The sequence below is a fragment of the Pteronotus mesoamericanus genome, unplaced genomic scaffold (assembly GCF_021234165.1).
Source record: "Pteronotus mesoamericanus isolate MK-2021 breed Mesoamerican mustached bat unplaced genomic scaffold, CSHL_Meso_final contig_220, whole genome shotgun sequence".
NCBI lineage: Eukaryota > Metazoa > Chordata > Mammalia > Chiroptera > Mormoopidae > Pteronotus > Pteronotus mesoamericanus.
In genome coordinates, this window is record NW_026555091.1 from 9,144,087 (window position 1) to 9,164,105 (window position 20,019).

General features: G+C 58.8%; 1 protein-coding gene across 1 annotated transcript; it reads left to right on the forward strand.

The window, feature by feature from the left end:
* The first annotated feature begins 60 nt into the window (after positions 1-60).
* Positions 61-19,731, forward strand: SUN3 (Sad1 and UNC84 domain containing 3). The gene is made up of 11 exons (XM_054571314.1): positions 61-183; positions 4,979-5,103; positions 6,630-6,688; positions 8,729-8,832; positions 11,011-11,051; positions 11,940-12,111; positions 12,864-12,948; positions 15,715-15,830; positions 16,876-17,043; positions 18,356-18,448; positions 19,612-19,731. Exons 1-11 carry the CDS (start codon positions 61-63, stop codon positions 19,729-19,731), a joined length of 1,206 nt encoding a protein of 401 aa, XP_054427289.1.
* The last annotated feature ends 288 nt before the right edge of the window (positions 19,732-20,019 follow it).

A 20,019-nucleotide genomic window follows, 5' to 3' on the forward strand; every position in this document is an offset into this window, starting at 1 on the left:
CCGCCCGTCCTCCTCCACCTGGCACGGAGGCAGGCGTGTCATCGCCGAGGAAAGGCGTGCATGTCCCAGCAGGTGTACAGCAAGGACACGGTGATGGCGACACGCAGCAGGTGCACCGACGCACGGCGCATACAGCCGGGCCACGGCCGCGCCAGGAACACGGGCCGGCAGGGCCACGCGGGCGTACAGCAGAGGACAACAGGTCCCCCGTCCCGGTGACAGGTGGACCCCTCCCCGCCCACGCCCCCGGTCGCCCGTCCAGCTCACCGCTAGCCGAGCGTCTCCGTCGGTGCCTCCCGCGACGGCGCCGGAGGCCAAGGTCCGCACCGCGGACGCGGCAGCCAATCCTGACCTCCCAGAGCGGCGCGGAGCCACAACAACTCGCGTCGCCCGGGCAACGGCCGGGTGGCCAACCGGCGGGCGCGGCTGGAGCCCAGCAGCCAATCGGAGCAGCCTTGCTTCCATCGGATTGGCCCAGAAGACCAATCAGAGCCAGGGGCGGAGCGCGGGCTCTGCCAGTCCCCCTCCCGGGACCTAGCGGAGTCCATCGGTGCCCCGCTCCCTGTCCAGCACTCCGAGTTTCCCCAGAGCGGTCCAGAAACCCTCCCGTTACTTAATGCGTTTAAAAACGAGGAGGAGTAAGTAAGTAAACTCAGCAAACAGACATTTCTGCCGAGTGTGTCTCAGCAGTAAAATTTATCTTATAAACGTCCCTTCTGGCATCTAGGTTTTTCAGGATTCTTTCTGGTGGGTGAGTTGAGACACTTCTCAAAAGCCTTTGTCCCCTGGCCGGGTGGCTGCGCTGGTTGGAGCGACGTCCTGTGCAACAAGAGGGGGCGGTTCGATTAGGTCAGGGCACATACCTGGGCTGCGGCTTCCATGCCGTCCAGGTGCAAAAGGGAGGCAACCGATGGATGTTTCTCTGTCTTTCTCTCTCCCTTTCTCTCTCTCTAAAAGCAATAAACATATCCTTGGGTGAGGATTAAAAACAAAAACAAAAACAAAAACCCAGGAAACCCTTAGCTGCGGAGCGCGGGGGGCGGGGGGCGGGGGGGGGGGCGGGGGAAGGCCTCCGGCCTGTTTCTCCGGACCAGGGCTCGGAGTCCCAGCCTGGACTTCTTTAGCGCCTGCGAGCTTTTTTCCCGGCTGCATGAGGGGTCCTCACAGGTTGGGGCAATCTGTGGCATGCATCCCGCTCCCCAATGTGGACGTCATCTCTGCCCACGGCTGGGTGACGCCACCCAGACCCAACAGCCAGGGCAACTCCGTCCCCTGGAGAGCTCCACGCTGCCCTGGCTCCTGAGGAAGACCCCGTGCTGACCTGGTGAGGGTCAGACCAGGGGCGCCACGGAGGAGAAGCGTCCGAGAAATCCCGTTCCGTGACGGGGCCACCGGAAGGAGCGCGCTTTGGTCTTCTCTTGTTGAAAAAAATTTTTTTCACTCAGCATCTTTTAATGGTGGTCATTTGGCTGCTTTTGTTAAACAAGGCACTGCTTTCATTACACAAGTAAAGCCTTGGGATTCTAGCAGGAGGCAGCGACCTAAGGGAGGAGGATCCTAAGATAACTCGGCCTCGGCACCGGCCCTGACTCTGGCGCCTGTCCGGCCCCATGGCCCTATAATGACAAGTTTTCAGGGTCTTCAGCCGGCCCCTCGTGTGGTCAATGCCTGGTGTTTGTCCTACTGCAGGCGGAGCTGCGGAGGCCGCCGCCAGGAGTGACACAGCTTTCTTCTGCCAAACGCACAGCCTCATCCGCTCCCGTGCTGGGGGCGGGGGGGCGGGGGGTGCCTTCAGGGAAAGGGTGTGTGGAGCGCAGCAGCTGGAGCCACGTGACTGAATGAGAGCATCTGTTTCCATTTCTGAGCTGGTTTCGCGGAAGAGCACGGGACTTACCCGAGGCGGCAACCTCCCTCGCTAATCCAAGTCAGGATCTGGGTGGTGACGAAGAGTGATCTTTCCTTAGAAGAAAGTTTGGACCCTTGGGGTATGATTGGAACCACAAGTATTGGCAGGTGCCAGATCACATTAGAATCTAGGTAATGTCTTTAGAGTGAGAGCAGCTTGATATCTCTATTTCCTGCACTTTGTCCCCAGTGGTCTTCCTGTCACATAATGGGTCTCAGTGCGTAGAAGGATCCCACACCTCGTGAATGATCTCACTCTGTACACAATCTTACTCAGCTTTATTTGTGGGTGTTTAGCTAAAATGTCTATCTTATAACTATTTTATATTCCTACCTATAGAGAGATACTTACATATAAACCATACATCTCTTATTATGGTACACAGACACCTTATTGTAGGCATCTTATATCTTCTGTAGGTATCTCCTGTCCCTGACTAGTTTGAGAAGAGGAAAGCATGTCGGAGTAAATTCCGAGCTTCCGAAGCCCTCGCCCCCTGCCGGCCGGGTCTCTCCCCTCCACCCGGCTGCTGCCCGCCTCTGTAACCCGTCTCAGGGCGCCTCTCGGGTGCCGCTTTGCGCCCCGTGTTGCACGTTCCAGCCCCGCAGCTAAGGGGCCACCCCCGGCCGCCTGCACCCCGGCTCGATTGTCCCCCCTGACCAGGCTTGCACAGACCCGGGGGACTTCCAGATGCGGTGGTTTCTCTCTGATGCTTGTCTGCAACAATTGAAGGACACACTCCAACCTTTTGACGGATGTGTGGGTTTCAATATTAGGTGGCAGCTTCGTGTCCGGTGTGGCTGGGGGAACCAGACGTCGCCTCTGCTGGGGCGGAGGGGCCAGGGGCTCCTGAGGCCTCCGTCAGCGCCTCCTACAGTCGCTTTGAGAAGCCTGGGAGCACGGGGAGCCCGTCCGCGGGCAGGGGCAGGAGCGGGCGTGGAAGCAGGGAGCCCCGCGCGGAATCAGCTGCCGCCTCAAACCCTAGGCCACGGGGAGCCAGGCCACCCAGAGAGCCGTCGTTCACCAGGAAACGTGCGATTTCCAGACAGACTTTACTGTTAAACGAGTAGTTGGAAAGGGCTTTAAAATCAGTGTACAACATGTAAATAAATAAATTTTAAAATAATATTGATTTAAGAAAAGAAATCTTCACGCAAAAGAGAAATGGAACGTTGATCGGTGGCCCCCCCCGATACACATCCTGGCCAGGGAGTGAACCGCAACCTGTTGGTGCCTGGGACAACCCCCCAGCCGACGGAGCCCCGCGGCCAGGGTCCAACACATGTCTTCAGGTGGGAAAAGCATGGTGCAGAATGTGGTTTATAGTGAGGTACCCCTGACTTTAACTGAGGTAAAGAGGTGACTATATGCACATATACAAGTAAATGTACATAAACACATTTTACCTAAATATACGAGTATATAAGGTGGAGCAAAAGGAGGTTTACAGCTGTGAGCACACGAAGCACAGGGTTTATCCTTGTATCATTATTTATTAATCGCTGCATTACTCTCTGTACAAGCAACTGTAAACCTACTTTGGCCCACTTATGTATTTGTGTGTATATATTTCGTATCTTTGAAAGAAAACGTAGCCTTTTGCCAGCAGGGAAGAGGAGCAAGAGTGCAAGGCAGGGGGGCGAGCGAGCAGCTCTTCGCTGTGCAGCCTTGGGGGGGTCTCTTGGATTTTGGACCATTGGGTTAGAAAGTGGAAAGTTTGGGATTTCTTGGGATAGAGCGAGATGCCGCAGAGTCAAAGAGCAAATGAACGAATTGTAAAGTATCATTTACCCTGAACCCAGCAGAGAGTAAAGAGTAAAAAAAAAAAATCTCAAAAACAAATGTGAAGGGTCAGCCGAGTTGCACAGAAGACGCTGACAAATGTCACAGCTGCATCGTCTCAGGAAAACAGGGCCCGCGACAGAGCAGCGGTGTTTGAACAGCTGGCAGCCGAAAGACATTCCGGAATGGGAGACAGACTCGCGCACTTCCGCCGAGAGCGGCACGTATCTGAGTAAAGGAGGAAAAACAAAATCTGGTAGCACACGCAGGGATTTTGAAGTGAAACTGAAGAACGTAAGGGACAGCTGAAAGGCCCTAAACACTGCAAGAGGAAAGAGGCCAAAGCGTCCCCGAAAGCGAGGGGGCGAGGCGCAGAGGTTAGGCCGAGCCCTCGCCCTCGGCTGTCAGCTCCGAAGTCCACGGGGCGGCATCTCCAGAGGGCGGCGCCGAACAGCGACCGGCCCCCGGCGCTTTGGCCCCACGTGAGCGTGCCCGTGGTCCACCCACGCCTCGCACCTGTGTGTGCTGGGGAGCAGGTGCGCGAGGACTGGCGCTGACCCACCGGCGCTGCTGGGGCCCAGACCCACCCAGGGTGCACCCGCTCGCCGGGCGGCGACGGTCGCGTCCGCACCCTGAAATGCTGCACCAGGCCGAGGGAGTGGGCTGCAGTTTACAGGTCCCCAGACGGACACCGTGAGCCACGCAGCGGTACTGTCCTTTCGGCTTACAGCACGGGCCCCACGTGGCATTATTTACAGACACACACCCACGGGGTAAAACGCCAAAAAACAGATGGCAATGACAACTTTCAGGTGGCAGCTGCTGGTGGGAAAGAAAGGCGAGGGCCGAGTTTGGGGGCTGCTCTTTTGGGGCCTGGCGTTGTATCGGTGACATTTGGGTTTTTAAAAGCCCCACAAAGAGACGGATGGGCGCCACAGAGGGGTCGCCTCCGGGGCCTTCACGTGCTCGGGCACATTTGGAAGGCGCTGCAGTAAAAGCACTGGGGACGTGGCCAGGACGAGAACCCCGGGTGGAGAGGTGGCCAGCAGCCTCCGGACACGGCCACTGTGATGCGTCACAGAAGGGTGACGCGTCACAGAAGGGTGACCCAGCAGAGGAGCCCTGGCACGGGCTCCCTCTCAGTTCTCCCTGGAAGGAGAGGCGTCGCGAAGCAAGAAGACAAAGCAGCAGCCTGGCCCACTGCGTGCAGTGTCGTGGTTTCCATGAGGTGAAGACAGAGAACGAGCCGGACTGCCCCTCCCCCGGCCACCTGCTGCCATCTGTCACCAGGGCATGAGCGGAGGGCCGGAGCCGACGCCGGGGGCCCAGCACGTCCGAGATCCCGCAGAAGAAGCTGGCAGGAGCTCGCGCGCTCCAGCTTTGCTCCGGGGGCAGGAGCGCCTGGCCGCCAGCAGGTGCGTAGCTTCGCAGAGCATGCCCCGCCCGACCTGGTCGCACCTGCCGTGCCCGGGTGGGGGGCCGCCCGGGAGGACGGCTCTCCTTTGCAGAGACCATTTCCAGACCTCTGCTCGGAAGGCTTCCCCGGGTCACAGGGCTCTGTGGCAGGCTGTCCGTCTGCGTCAGAGGTGCTCAGAGTGATCCCCGCAGGCTGGGGCCGGGGACCGGGAGGGGAAGCCGCTGTGGAAAGGAATGGGTCCCCGGTCTTGCCTTTCTCTGACTGGCTTGGTTCACTGAGCGCATCACGAAGGCAAACACACTGATTCCACCTATGTGTGGGCTCTGATGAGCAAAATAAACAAGCGAAATAGAAACAGAGACTAGAGACAGAGCGCAGACTGACCGCTGTCGGCGGGCAGGGGCCGGGGGACCACCGGGAAAAGGGGAGGGGACGAGGCAGCGCAAACGGGGCTGCGAGCCGCCGCGGAGATGTGGGCCGCAGCACAGGAGAGCCAGCGCCTGAGGTCGCCCGGACCAGCGTGGGGCCAGCAGGTGCTTGAAGCAGTTGCGGGGGGGGGGGCGGAGCGGGGGTGCTCTGTAAAGTACACAACTTCCTGAACACATTGGGGTACATCCCAAACCAATGCAGGATAAAACTGAAGGTGAACAGTAACTGAAAAATACATTTAAGAATTAGAGGCTGACCCTCAGCAGCCGCGAGAGGACAGCTCGATCTCGCAGCTCGCGGACGCTCCTGTCTCACCGCCTGCGCGGTCTCCGTGGGCCGCAGCGCGTGGCGGGCCGCGCAGGGCTCCAGACACACGTCCTTTCCCACGTCCCCGGGTGGGGCTTGGCCACACAAGGCTGAGAGGACACGGCCTGAGTCCACAGCGGCGGCTCGTCCCTTCAGAACAGGCGTGGAGCCACCCGTGGGGAGGCAGCGGGAGGGACGCCCTGTGCACCCCGGGGGTGCTGAGGACCCCGGCCCCCGGCCCCCGTGCCTGCCCCGCGGAGCTGCCTGCTGAGAGAGCAAACACTGAGAAGAGCCAAACAACCATCCTGGTGGGAACGGGGAGGCGCCTGCCAGGGGCTGCCCGCGGAATGAAAGGGGTGCCTCCTGGAGATTGTGCGAGAAGAGTGTCCCCCACAATAGCAGAGGCGGCGTGTCACCACCCACGGTCGCAAAGCAGCTCCCCGGGAGGCAGGACCCCAAGGGGAGCCCAGGGGCTGTGGGGAGCGGGGCGGGGGGGCTTTGCAAAGCGCAGCCTGACGCCGGGTTTGACCGGAGAGCGTCAGGAGCCGCGGGTGCATGGGTCACGCGGGACGTCCACTCAACTCGGCCCGTCAGGAGCGCTGCCCTGGCCTGGCGGGGCCTTGGGGCCGCCCCGAAGACTCTCTCCAACCGATGTCAGAGATAACGGATGAGGAATTCGGTTAATTCAGAGTCAAACTTGAACAAGCACATTTGTTGGCGTGCGTGTGGCGGCTGGAAGGCAAGGTTTGTGACGGTGCTGAGTTCCTTCTGTTGCTCTCTTCTCCCCAGGCCGGCGCCGCCGTGGAAGGCTGTCCTCGGTGGGCTTGTACTGACGTCCCTTCTTACAGGTGAGCCCCCCTCCGGAGCCGTCCTCACGGCCGCTTCCGGGATGTCTGGTGAGGAAAGATGGGGAGCCAGGCTTCGCTTTTGTGAACAAAGGGCAGGGAAATCGCTGGAGGGGACTGCACTTCCCTGAAGCATTCCTTTTTGTCTTTTATTTCTGATTGTAAAAGTAATACCAGCTTATTTCCTGACAGCGTAGAAAGCACAGTTTTTTCTCTTAGAATCATGGTTTAAAAACACAGAAGTTGCTTTGAAGTGAAGACAACATCGGATTGACCTTTTCTAAATCTGGGTGACTGAACTTGGGGGTTGTACAACCACAGACACTCATCACAGGATTCTGGACAAAACGGCCACGAACGTGCTGTGTCCCTGAAACACAGGTCACCTCCCCACCCCCACCCTTGCCCCCAATGCTGGAAAATTGCTCTTTGATATACGGACAATATGAAGAGAGAACGCCCGTGAAAATCAAGGCTTCAACCCATTACTGCCAGGAAATGCCACTTGCTAGTTCGGAGGCTCCGGGGACTGCTTGCTGGGGCTGCCCCTGGGCACCTGGACCCCGGTCACCCCTGCCGGGCTCTGCCCCCTTCCCACTGGCCGCGCCTCCACAAGGTCCTAGACCAGACCTGAGTTTGCCGGTTTCTGCTGACAGCTGCACACTTTGCCATGTGGCTTTGCTGCTTCCGGCGTCTTGTCCCCACCTCCGATGACCTTGGCTGTCGCCCTCAGCGGGCCCCCCACCTGGCTGCCGCCCCCGCCTCAGGACAGCCCTCTGATGGATTTCCCACGGGCCCCCCAGCCCGCTCTGCCCCGCCCCGCCCCCGACCGCCTGGGGCCGGCGCACACGTGTGAGCGGGGCCGCCCATGCCTGGGAGCCCTCGTTTGGGCCTCAGGCCCCGTGTCCCTCACGTCTTCTAAGTCCGGCGTGTGTCCCCCAAGTGGATGCAGACCGTCCCCACTGCGAACTTGCCCGCTCGCCCCCCGACGTGCTGATCCAGTTGAGACACAGACGTGGAAATGATTCGTAGGACATACACCCGCCGCGGGCCCTTTTCCTTCACTGCGGGGGAGTCCACCTCATCTAAAACCAACCGTCGTAAACCGAACAGCCGAACTCAGCTGCCTTTAGTGCACACACAGCGCCGTGCACCAGCTCTTCCGATTCGGCACGGTTTCATCGCCGGCCCTCGCTCCCCGGCTCCGCCGCCTCGGCCCCCAGCGCCCACCTGCCTGCCTCCCGCCTGTCTCTACGGCGGGTGGAGCCTGGGGCAAAGGGGCCAGCACCATTCAGTGGGTGGGGGTGGGGACGGCCTTTTCGGCCAATGATGCTGAGCGCGAGGGTACCGCTCTCCCAGGCTAGGCTGCTGGGCTCTAAGCCGGGCCACCCAGGACTTGGCCTGAACCCCCCAGGGGTCGGCCCGGGGGAGCCCCGCTGCTCTGCCTCCTCCCTCCACGCCTCTGTGTCTGTCTGCCACGTGCCCCGTTCTCTGTCCCTTGACCAGCTGGGCTTGGCCCGGTCACGGCAACCCTTTCAACGGCCGTCACAGCCTCCCAAAAAGCCGCTCCAGCCCAGAGGAGCGGGCCGAGCCAGGTCGGCCTCTGAACCAGCCCTTCGGGGCGGCACCGGCCGGCTCCAGCTCGTGGCAGCAGTGGGAGGGCACGCGCCCCGGGAGTGGGGGCTGCCGCCCCCGCAGCCACTGCCTTCACACTGGGGAGCGGCGGGGGGCAGGCGGGCAGGCCGGCCAAAGTGCCACGCTGCTCTCTTACCAAAAAGAACCTGCCCTTCTCAGTCCTCCAGTTGCTGGAAATTTTGGATCAGATTTCGGAATTCCCGAGAAGCAGACCCTGTTCCTCTGGCTGCTCATGGCCGTTTCGGTGGAGGATTGGGTTTCTGAGCCCCTCACGGTGTCCCGCGAGGGCCCGGTGTGTCTGAGTCTGCGCACCCTCCCTCCGTGCTGAGGGAAGTCTTTAGCAACACACGTTACACTGCCTTCTAGACGCTTCCTCTCTTTAACCCGAGGTGACCTTTTCTTTGACAGGATTTATACATCACGTGTGGCTCAAAGAAAAGGAGTTTCCTCCGAAATCCAGAGGGTTGTGTGCGGCGATCACAGAGCGCGTCTCCAGGCTCTTCGACTACCAGGTGACACCCCGCTCCGGCGTCTTGTAGGTCACTTGCTTGAGGTGCCACTGCCACCAGGCGAGTCTGCCTGCCCCCTTCTCCTTGTCGTGCCCGCGAAGGGCTCCCGGGGGCCCCGTGGCGGCCAGGGTCTCGGAGCAACTCCCTCCGGGGCCTCCCGCCCCTGAGCTGCTCGGCTCGGCTCGCTGCGCGGCCGTCTTACCGGTCTGGACGCGGAACGGCGCTCTGCCCGCAGCCGCCTGAGAGAGGCAGTGACTTATTTCTTGGACTCTTCACAGCTTCCGAGCTCCATGCAAAGGAGCTGTGTAGAGCTGCTCTTTATTCAACTCACAAAGGATTTTAAACACATTTCCTTGTCTTTCCATATTATTTTATAACAGCTTTTTGCAGCTAATAATGCAATAAATAGTATTTCAGTAAATAGTTTCCACACAATTGAATTGTGTGCCATTTTTCAGTAGTGAAACATAAGCATCCTTGTTGCTAAATCTTGTCACCCATCCTTGATTTTTGTTTTTTTACTCAGGATAAACTCCGAAAGGGGTAAACAGAGAATAGTCCATTTTCAGGTGGTCCTTTTATACAGACCCCCAGGGACATAAAATTGCTCTTCAAAAGCGAGACGTCTCCATCTCCCCGTCTGCCCCGGACGCCGGGATGGGACGGCCACCGCCCAGGGGACTGTGGGCGCATTAAACGCGACCTTCCTCCTGCTGTCAGGGCCTCCTTTAAGGAGGGCGCTAGGAAAGGCGGCGAAGGGGGAAGGAGCCGGATCGGAGCTGCTCAGGAAACTGACCTGCGAGCTGAAATGCACCCCCAGGCTTTTCCGAGCCCGCTGGCCAGTCTGAGCGGCTCACTGCGCAGGCCGAGGACCCCGCCTCCTTGTCACGGGATGAGCAGCCTCAGGGGCCATAGGCCCACTGTTCCAATGGCCGCGGAAGACGAATGATCGCAAAGGACCCGCTGCGAGCACTACGCTGGTTTACAGCTGAAACCCTCCGCAGAGCAGCCGCCGAATCATTCACGCCGCCGGCGACCGTCGGCCAGTCCGGGATTCACGGGGGGCCCCGGGGCTTACGAGGAGATGGACGCCTCGTGGGAGTTTTGTTTGCGGGGCTCGTCAGCAAGCTGCATGGGGCTTGTCCCGGCTCACATGACTGGAGCCACGTGCTCGGGCTTCACACTTTGGGTCTCCGTCAACCTTCCCCTGAAAAAACAAAAGAACGCAGAGGAGAAGGATGCAGGCCCCGCCCAAGGACGATGCGCCCACCCGCGAGGTGCCGCAGCGCCCGGGGCCAGATAAACCCCAGGGAGCACGGCCGTGGCGGTGCCCGCCTCCCCAACCCTCGGCCCTCGGGGGCTGCACCTGACTGGTCCCTCCACGGCACAGGCAGGCGGGCCTCGCTCCCTGGGCAGCTGCGGGGCTGGGCCAGGGGCTTCCCCGGGAGCTCTGTCCAGGACGCGCCATCCTGGGGGCCGGCTGGCTGACGGGCCGCTCACCCTGACCTCCCTGGGGTTCTGCCGGAGGAGGCCCGGCCTGCAGGGGGCGCGCCCTGGGACGGGCCTCGGGGAGGTGGCATTGCTCCAGTCTCCGGCTCACTCAGGGCGCAGAGGAAGGGCCCGCAGCCGCCCTCCGCCGTCCCCCGTGGGGACGACCTCACTGAGGCCTCCGCTGTGGCCCAGTGGTCGTGTCCTTGGCGGCAGAGGCCCTTCTCGGCCTGGGCCTGGGGCCGCGGTGACCCTGTTCAGACGCCTCGTCGCGTCCGGTCAACGTCCACCGTCCAAGGCTCTGGCTAACCGACAGCAGGGGCCAGGCTCCCGGGTCGGAGGGGACGCCCCCGCTGTGTGCAGGGCCAGTGGGGGCTCATACGGCCCTCAGACGTTGGAACCCAGGCTGCCCACTCCGCGCCTGCTCCTCCGCTGTGTCCTCAGAAGGCAGGTGGCATCGGCCCCTCCTGAGAAACGGCGCGTCTGCCGCCTTCGAGCCTTGGTACGAGGCTACGTGTCACTAAACAGATGTGGGCGCGACCTCATGTTCCCCAAATGCAACTGTTTACAGGAAGGGCTGAAAAAGAGGCAGGTGTCCCTCCATCAGGCCTGTCTGTCCCGGGACGGGCTGGGAAGGACAAGAGGAACGAGTCTTCCGGAATAAGCAGGGTTCACAGCAACCTTTTCTTCCAGGCCCGACTCCGGATGCCGAAGGAGCACCTGGAGCTTCTCAGGTGGGTGCCAGTTCTCGGGGGGCCCTTCGGTCGCGGTTCCAGGTGCTGAAAGGCCCTCGTGAAACTGTAAAACGAGGTTCATTTCAGCCTCTGTGGATAGCCGTCTGCGGAATACGCCGGGGGAGGTGCTTTGGGTATTACTTACGATTCAAACGAGGGAAACGGCCAAGACCAGGAAGGCAGGCCGGCGGGCGGTGCCCAGAGCCCGTCCCCGCCCTGGACACGGGGCAGCCTTGGGGGCCTCTCCGAAGTGCACTCCACAGTCAGGGAAGGGCGGCGGACTCAAAATCACAAACACGATCTCTAGTTTGTTCCAGTTTGTTTCCCTAGAACACAAAGAGTCATAAACACGCGCACATGGGTTTAATTCCCCAGAGTCCTTGCATTGTCCACGTTGCAGACACGTGGTGTTTCACGGGTTGGGAAACGGTGCGAGGTTAGCGCTCGTCTCCCTGGTTTCCAACACGACGAAGTACCTGCCGCGTTGACACCGCCCGTGGCTTTCAAACTGCAGAAGGAGCGGAGCCCATTGTCCTAAAGCAGCACCGGGCCGGGGGCCGCGCCCTCCCCCCGCCCCCTGCCCCAGGCTGGTCCACAGGCCCCCCCGGGCTCCCTCAGAAAACCTGCTTCCTCCCCCCGCAGTGCGAGGGGCTCCGAGAGGAAGGAGCGACAGCGGAGGCCGCCCAGCCTCCGGCCAGGGCGGCAGAGCCCCGGGGGACACTGGCCGCGCCCCACGCACCTGCCCGGCGCACACCGCCCCCCAGCCCTCCGGCACCCTCCCTGGGCCCCTCCCTGGGCTTCCCTCTCTCCTGGCGGCCGCCCGAGCCGCGCGGCCGCCGCCAGGCACCCGCCTCCGCTTACTCTCACACGGGGGCGTTCCTCTCGCAGGAAGGAGAGCCAGACTTTGGAAAACAACGTGCGTGAGATTCTACTTTTAACTGAAAAAATTGACGTCCTGACGGTGTTGCTTAGAGACGCGCAGGCCGGTCTGCACAACGGAAGCGGAACCCCTGGCAGAAATACCCCCGAGGCCCAGGGCCAGGCCGAGGACCTGGACAGGGTGAGGCGGGCCGGGCGGGCCGGGTCCGCGGCTCCCCCTGCAGCGCTGACGGGGCTCCCCTCCTCCACCGCCTGTCCCTGGGCCCGTGCTGCCATCTCGGCTCCGTCCCAGAAGAGGCTGCAGGGCAATAGGGCTGACTTCCCACCCAAGCAAGTAACCAGTTCTGGTGTGTTCTCCAGTAAACAAGCCAACCAAGGGTCATTCAGGACTGGCGGTCTCTGAGGGGCAGTGCACAAGGGGTTAAAAGGCACAGGGCTCTGAGCCTGGCCCCTCACTGTCCCTGGCTGTCCCCGGTGGGCCCTGCTGGGACGTCTGCTTTGATAAATTCAGAGTATCCTTAACAAGCCCGTGCTAATGCGCAGGAACACAGGCCAGCGCAGGCAGCCCCGGACTTTGTGGGGACCGTCTTAGCTCCCGAGGGTCCACAGAGCCCGAGTCTCCTTTAGCCGACCGAGATGCCAGGGAAGGGGGGGTCCCCGCAGGCAACGCCGACGATGTCCTTTGACCATCTCGCTGACTGCTGGCGGTCATTAGGGCCGCGGCAGGGCCTGCCCTGCGACCTCGGGGCCGCGAGGGGGCACAGCTCAGCGGCGCGTGGACACCGAGCTGTGCTCAGTGTGCTCCTGGGAGCACGTTCTCTTCCTCCTTCTGCAGGTCAGGGGACGTCAGGCCCCCGTCCACAACGCGAATGGTCAGAACTTCAGCAGCTGGCGGGGGTTGCTAACAGAAAATTCTTCTTTAAATTTGTACAGGAAATGTCAAACCTGGTAAATTACGTACTTAAAAAGCTGAGAGAAGACCAGGTCCAGATGGCCGACTATGCGCTTAAATCAGCAGGTGAGCAGAGGAGGGAAAATGCATCTGTGGAGTCTCTGTCCTTTATGTTCTGCTGTGTCTCCTTATTAGGAAAACCTACTTATTGGTCTGGTCATTTGAGAAGGAGGAAAATGAGCTCATCCAGGCAACAAAGGAGAATGGAAACAGCTGTAGTTGAGCGCTCCTAGTTGGTGCAAATCTCAAGGCCAAAGAGGAGCCCTACGTGGGCGTCGAAGAGCGGGGCTGTGCAGAAAGCTGGGACCCCCCAGCGACGTGGGGAGGCGGCGATTAGCTCAACGTCGCAGGCGTTATAACCCTGTATATTTCATACACCAAAATGACTGATGATAACTAACAACAAAGGTAGAAAATCGGTCGGAATACGGAAGAGCTGAACAGCGCTACCAGAAGTTTGACGTAATTGACATTTACAGAACAGCGCGCCCAACGACATCAGAAGACCCCTCTTCGTAAGTGCCCACGGAACCCTCATAAAGGCCAACCATAGTCTAGGCCACAAAGCAAGACTAACTTTAAGACAACCGCAGGCAGACAGAGGGTGTCTCTGAATGGAACGGAAAATATAACCTAGAAATCAGTAACAAACATATCTAGAAAATCCCCAAGGCATTGGGAATTAAGCAACACATTTCTAAATTACCCTTGGGTCAAAGAGGAAGTTAAAACAGAAATTAGAAGATATTTTAAGTGAAATAAACATGAAAACATAAAATGTTGAAATTCATAGTGCGCCACTAGAGCTGCACTTACGGTGGAGTTTAGGGTGACAAGCACTTACACTAGAAAGTAAGGCTGGTCTCAAACCAGAGGCCCACACTTCCACCTTCAGGCTGTTGAGAGGAGTGAAGAGAGAAGAAAGAAGCCAGCAAGGAGGAGAGGAAGCAATGAAAACCTCTCTATTCATAGACAACAGGATGATTTACCTAGAAAATCACCCCCAAAATCTACTGGAAGTAATTGGCAAGGTTAATAAGTTAAATTCTATATACATATATGATTTCCAGGTACTAGCAATAAAAAATTGGAACAGGAAATTTTTAAAAGCTGTACCAGTCACAACAGCAGTGAAAAACATAAACTACTTAGGCATAAATCTAATAAGCTTTGCGTAGGATCTCTGTGCCTAACACACATACACACACACACACACACACACACACACACACAGAGCAATAGGAGGGATGAAAGAGGAGAGCAATAAGTGTGCAGACGCTACACGCCGGTGTGCAAGGCCCAGAGCCCCCCCCCCAGCTCGCCTGCTGGCTCCACACCATCCACTCGGAACCGGCGGTCGCTCCCAGACGCCTCCAGGCTACGGCGGGTGCCCAACCCGCGCGCTGCGGCCGCATGCAGCCCAGGCCGTCTATGAGTGCCGCCCAACGCAATGTCGTAAACTTGCTTAAAACATTAGGAGATTTTTAGTGATAATGTGTCACAATGTATTTAAATGTGTGGCCCAAGACAACAACTCCTTTTCCAGTGCGGCCCAGGGACTCCCAAAGGCTGGGCACCCTGTGTGCAGAGTGTGTTCAGTGGGACGGCCGAGGACTTAGAGCCACCAGGCAGGTCGGCAGGGAGAGGACAGAGCGGGAGGAAGCTCTTGACTCTGAGGCTTTCTGTAAAGCGGCCGGAATGCGGAGAGCGCGGTGCTGCTGAGGGTCACAGGAACAGAAGAGAAAGTCCAGAGAGAGGGCCACCCCGTGCTCGGGAGTGAATTAATCTTTGACAAAGGAGAACAGGCAGGCCAGTGGGGCTGGAGGACTTGCACATTCAGATGCAAAAACACACCCTCAGAACTCACAGCTCGAAGGAGCTCAGACCCAGTCAGGGACCTAAGTGTTAGGCTTCACGCCCGTGCGATCCGACCGGGGTAGGAACGCCGACTGGCTGAGTCCAAGACCACATCACCCAGAGCAAGGTGCGCCCGGCGGGCCGGAGGGAACAGAGGACCCCAGTTTCCTTGAATTGCAGGCAAACAGCATATCACTTTTTTTAGCATAGGTATGTTCCAGATATTGTATGAGACATACTAGTACTACAAAATGACTGTTTCCTGACCTTTAAGTTGCGCCGGCTGTCGTGGGTCTTCCCTTGCTCGGTCTCGCAGCCCCAGGCACACGGCCACGACCTGGGATTGTGCCACCTTAGAAGAAGCGCCGTCCGCGGAGTCAGGCAGGCAGGTGCATTTTTAACGGTGTATTGTGCGTCCAGGCGAAATTTGAGGACGTGATTCGCATTTTCTTTATTTCTTATCTGCAAATACATTTTGTTTCTAAAATGAAGTAACCGGATGGGATAATATTTGACGAGCATGTTTTATATACGTCTGATTGAAGTGGAAGCTCATGAACCTGCAGAATGGCTACTCTGACTATAACTTGTTAGCACGTCTAGGACACCATAGTTTTTGAGTGAACTGGGCCGACGCAAAGCGCCCTCTGTCACGTGAGATGTTAAACTGGGTCTCCGGGCAACAAACACAATCCACGCCCTGTTGCCACCTCTGAGTGCCCGGCTTCCGAGTCAGCGCTCGATCCTAACGGCAGCTTCGGAGACGCTGTGCGGGCGCGCGGAGGGCACCTGGCTTCTCAAGCGGCAAACTTCAGTGGCGAAGAGGCGGGAAGTCGGCCTCTTTTGGCCAATTCCTGAGTGTGAATTTTATCTCCTTTATAATTTGCCCAATGGTTTTCCAACAACAATATTAACAGCTACATGAGGTGTTTGGAGTTCTGTCCGTTTTTATTTTAAAAACGTTCATCCCTTTAGGAGCCTCCGTCATTGCAGCTGGGACCTCGGAGAGTTACAAGAGTGAGAAGGCCAAGCTGTCCTGGCGCGGGGTAGGGTTCCTCAGCTACGAGAGGCCTCCAGACGTCATCCTGCACGTGAGAGCCAGGCGCGGGGTGGCCCTTTTTACGTTAGGATCCTGTTCATGGTTTTTTCATCTCGCGAATGTGAATGTCTAAAATGGGGGCCGCTCTGAATTTGCCGCAGACCCTGAACCTACCTCCTGGTATGTTCGCAGCCACCAAACTACATGGATTATTTCTTAATTTATGGCCAGTACACTACGTTAATTATTAACGTGTGATTTTAAGCTCGGTAAACTGGAGCACTTGCTTCTCCCATAAGGCAGAGATAGTCCACACCTCCAAGTGGATTCTGCGGCGGCCGCCCCGCCACCCGCTTCGGCCCTTCCACGCACGCCTGTGGGAGGCTCGTGCCCCCAAGCGCCGGGCGGGCCCCACGCGACCAGGCTGGCACGTTCCTCAAAGGCCGGTAATAACAGGAGAAATTTCCAGACAAGGTTCCCACGGACGCCTCGCTTCCCTTCGAAGGGCACGAGGCGCCCACAGGTGGCAGGGCTCCCCCGCCTGAGCACGTTTCCACTTGAGAAGCCCTTTCCGGGGCACACCTGCGCCCCTCGACCCAGAGGCGACGCCAGGTCTAGAAAGTGGCGCACTGCGCTTTCCCGTAATGTGGGCACCGCCAGCGCCATGTCCGCCGCCGCCGCCGCCTCCACCCTCCCCACCCGCGCCAGCTCCCTCCGCAGCGCAGGGGCGGCCCCACCGCACGCCTCCCGCGCCCCCGGGGCCGCTCCACCACTCACGCCCGCGGGCCGCCTGCCCCGAGCGCTACAGCAGCGAACGAAAGGTACAGGCCGGGCCCTCACACGCGCGAGCACAGCCCGAGCTGCGAGGGCGACCAGGCCTCCAGCGTCTGAGGCTTTCCCGTGTGATGCGCGGCCCGCGCGGGGCCTTCCTGGGACGATACAGGCCTGTGTATTCCCAGCCATCGAACTACGGGGGTTATTTCTTAACGGATGGTCAGTTCTCCGCGCGAGGTCCACGGTCAGGGCGACCAGCCGGCCGACGTGGCGGGGGCGGGCTCACAGGACCGGGCGAGGAGTGAACTCTGCTCTCTTTCCAGCCAGACGTCCACCCCGGCAAGTGCTGGGCTTTCGCAGGCCCCCAGGGCCACGTCCTCATCCGGCTTGCCAGCGCAATCACGCCCACCGCCGTCACCGTGGAGCACATCTCGGAGAGGGTGTCCCCGTCGGGCAGCACGGCCAGCGCGCCCAGGGAGTTTTCTGTCCACGTGAGGAGCGGTCTGAGCCGCGGTCACGGCGGTTATGGGGGAAGGCGGTGGGCCAGGAGCTGGGGGCTGGGGTCTGATCTGCGTCACCGTGAGGGGGTCACTTATTTCCAGGACTCCTCTGTGTCCCTGACAAAGCAAGAGGGTTGGATCGGCGGATTCCTACCCCTTAATTTTACTTTCATCAACATCATGCATGTACAGTGAAAATATCGAACGTTGCCACACATTTATAATGAAACACGGTTTTTGCTTGTCCTGCCTCTTCTGCCCCTGGTTTTGACTCCCTGGAAGCGTCCACTTGCCGCAGGTGTAGCCGAAAACAATTATTTCGGTTCTTGCTGGTACTGATGTCTTAAGTTTTCAGTATTGGCGACTGTCTACTGACGCTCTCGGATGGACTAGCTCTCTCCCGTGGTTTCCCATCCTGCAATGTGTTTGGGTCTTGCTTTACCACTGAGACGCCCTTCACACACCCTGTAATTCACCCGTTTAAAATGTACACATCCGAGGCTCTTAGTCTGTTCACAGAGCTGCGTATCCATCACCAACTTAATCAAGTTTAGCATATTTTTGTCCCTCGTCAACGAAACCCTGCCCCTCGCAGCCCCCACCTCCCGTCACCGCCCCCTCAGTCCCCCGGCCCCCGGCAGCCACCCACCTCCGCGTCTCTACGGACTGGCCTTCTGGAAGCTTCCCGTGAGTGGAATCACATGTGTGGTCTTTTGTGAATGGCTTCAACTTAGCATCATGTTTTCAAAGCTCATCCATGTTACATATTTTGTAACACGTGTTGCACATACTGACATACATCTATGTCAATATTTTCTTTTTTAACTTGCTGAAAATATTTTGTCGCACGGATGCGCCACCGTCTATTTGTCCACTCTCCACTCGGTGGGCCTTGAGTGGTTTCCATGTTTTGGGCCATTGTGCACAAAGCTGCTGTGCACAGCTGGACGAGCTTTAGGGTGGACGTGGGTCTCCATGCCTCTCGGCCCTGCACCGGGGGCGCGGGGAGGGCTGGGTCACGTGGTAAAGGGCCTCACGTGCGGGACGCGGCCAGGCGGCCCGTGTCCCCTTTACTCGCGGTTACTGTTGACCCTGGGCGCTCAGCCCACCTGTTTCCCGAAAGGGCTCTGGGTCCCCAGGGTAGCACCTCTGGGTGTCTCGGGTGCCGGCGCCCAGCGCTGCGCCCCTGGAGGGGCCCCCAGAGGCCTGGAGGGTCGCTGCTACCTGAACGCACGACCACCTCCGTTCGTTCCACAGAAGCGCCCGCTGCTTACGACCTGCTCGTCTGCTCCTTTCTCCGCAGGGCGTCTTGGCGCAGTGTGCAGGGGCGGAGGTGCCCCTGGGCCGCTTTGTCTATAACCGGACCGGGGCCACCGTGCAGACGTTCGTGCTCCAGGTACGCGAGCCCTGCTGAGGACGGGCGCGGCTCCGTCCCCCGGGGGGGGGGGGTGTGCTGGGGTTGCAGGGTGCACAGAGGCGGCAAAAGTGAGGAAGGCACGGCCCCCGAACCCTGCGCTTAGCTCTGAGTGCTTACGTGCATTGTGACGCAAGGCAGGCAACAGCAAAGTGGTTTCCAGGCTTCCTTCTCCCACGCTTGCTATTACTTTAAAATGGAAGTGTGTGTGTGTGTGTGTGTCTATGGGTGTGTACACACACACACACACCCCCACAAGATCCAGCAGAGGTAAGGCCCGCCTGAGTGTGGTTGGTAGGGCAATAATAGGGGTGTAATAATTGATGGTTTTAATTTGAGCATCTCACCTAAAATGTCATAGGGTGTGCCTGAGTGTGCTACTGTCACGTCACGGAATGACACGCTTGTGGTTTTGTAATAAGAGCTTTTGGAATAACCAAGGGGCGTTATTTGTGCCGGACCCTGCACATCCACCTTCTCGGCCCTTATCTCACCGGCTGGAGTCCCCGGCTGCTATCAGCTTAGACAGTCACTGTCCTGTCCTCCTCGTAAGGGGACCAGGCGATGGTGCACCGGACATGGTTAGAGGCACAGAGGAGCTCAGAGGAGGAGAGAATAAACATGTAACACCAGAAAAGAGGGGTAAACCTCCCTTCCAAACACAATGGGAAAAGTACCAAGCGCTCACCATGTGGCCCGTGAAATGGACGTCACCGCTTCTCATCGGCCCCAGGAAGTAACAGGAGGCAGACGCACCTCGCGCCACGCGAACGCAGGGGCCGCGGCACCGCTTGGCCAATGGGGAGGAAACACGGCGTGAGAAGCCGACGTCCCGGGGGTGCTCCTCTTTGACTGACTCTCCGTGTCTCTGCCCCCTGCCCTGCGGCCTGCAGGCAGCGCCACGGGCTGTGACGGTGGCCAAGGGGGGCGCGGGGGCGTCCAGGCCACCATGCCACCCTCCCTGCTCTGCCTTTGTCTTCTCCGGACCTCTCTCCTTGTGGGGCTCCTCTCTCATCCAGCGGAGCGGGTCTGATTACACTCACGGAGGCAGGAAAGAGTTACTGTCCCAAAACGTCACATCCCTTAGGATTCCTTGACGTGGGTTGCTTGACAAGGCATTTATGTTATCTTCTCTTTATTTCCAGCATGCAGTTTCTGAACCCTTACTGTGTGTGAAGCTTAAAATCCTCAGCAACTGGGGACACCCACAATACACGTGTTTATACAGATTCAGGGTCCACGGCAGCCCAGGGGGTCACCGCTAGAGGACCTGGTGCCGACAGCCACGGCGGCGGGTCTGGAACCCCACGTTCTCATCCTGCGGACTTCCTGCTCTCGTAGGAATCGAATGTCGGGTTCATACTTGCCAGTAAAGAGTGAATGAATTTTACTAATAAAAACTGTGAGCGTGATTTCAATCTCCTTGTGGTAGTTTAGCTTTTGAGGATGAATCATGTTGTTGGAGCATTGACATTTGTGTCGAGAAGATCAATCATTCAATAGTCTTTCTCATAACAGCATCTTTGCCTTCATTGGCTCATTCACACCGGGTA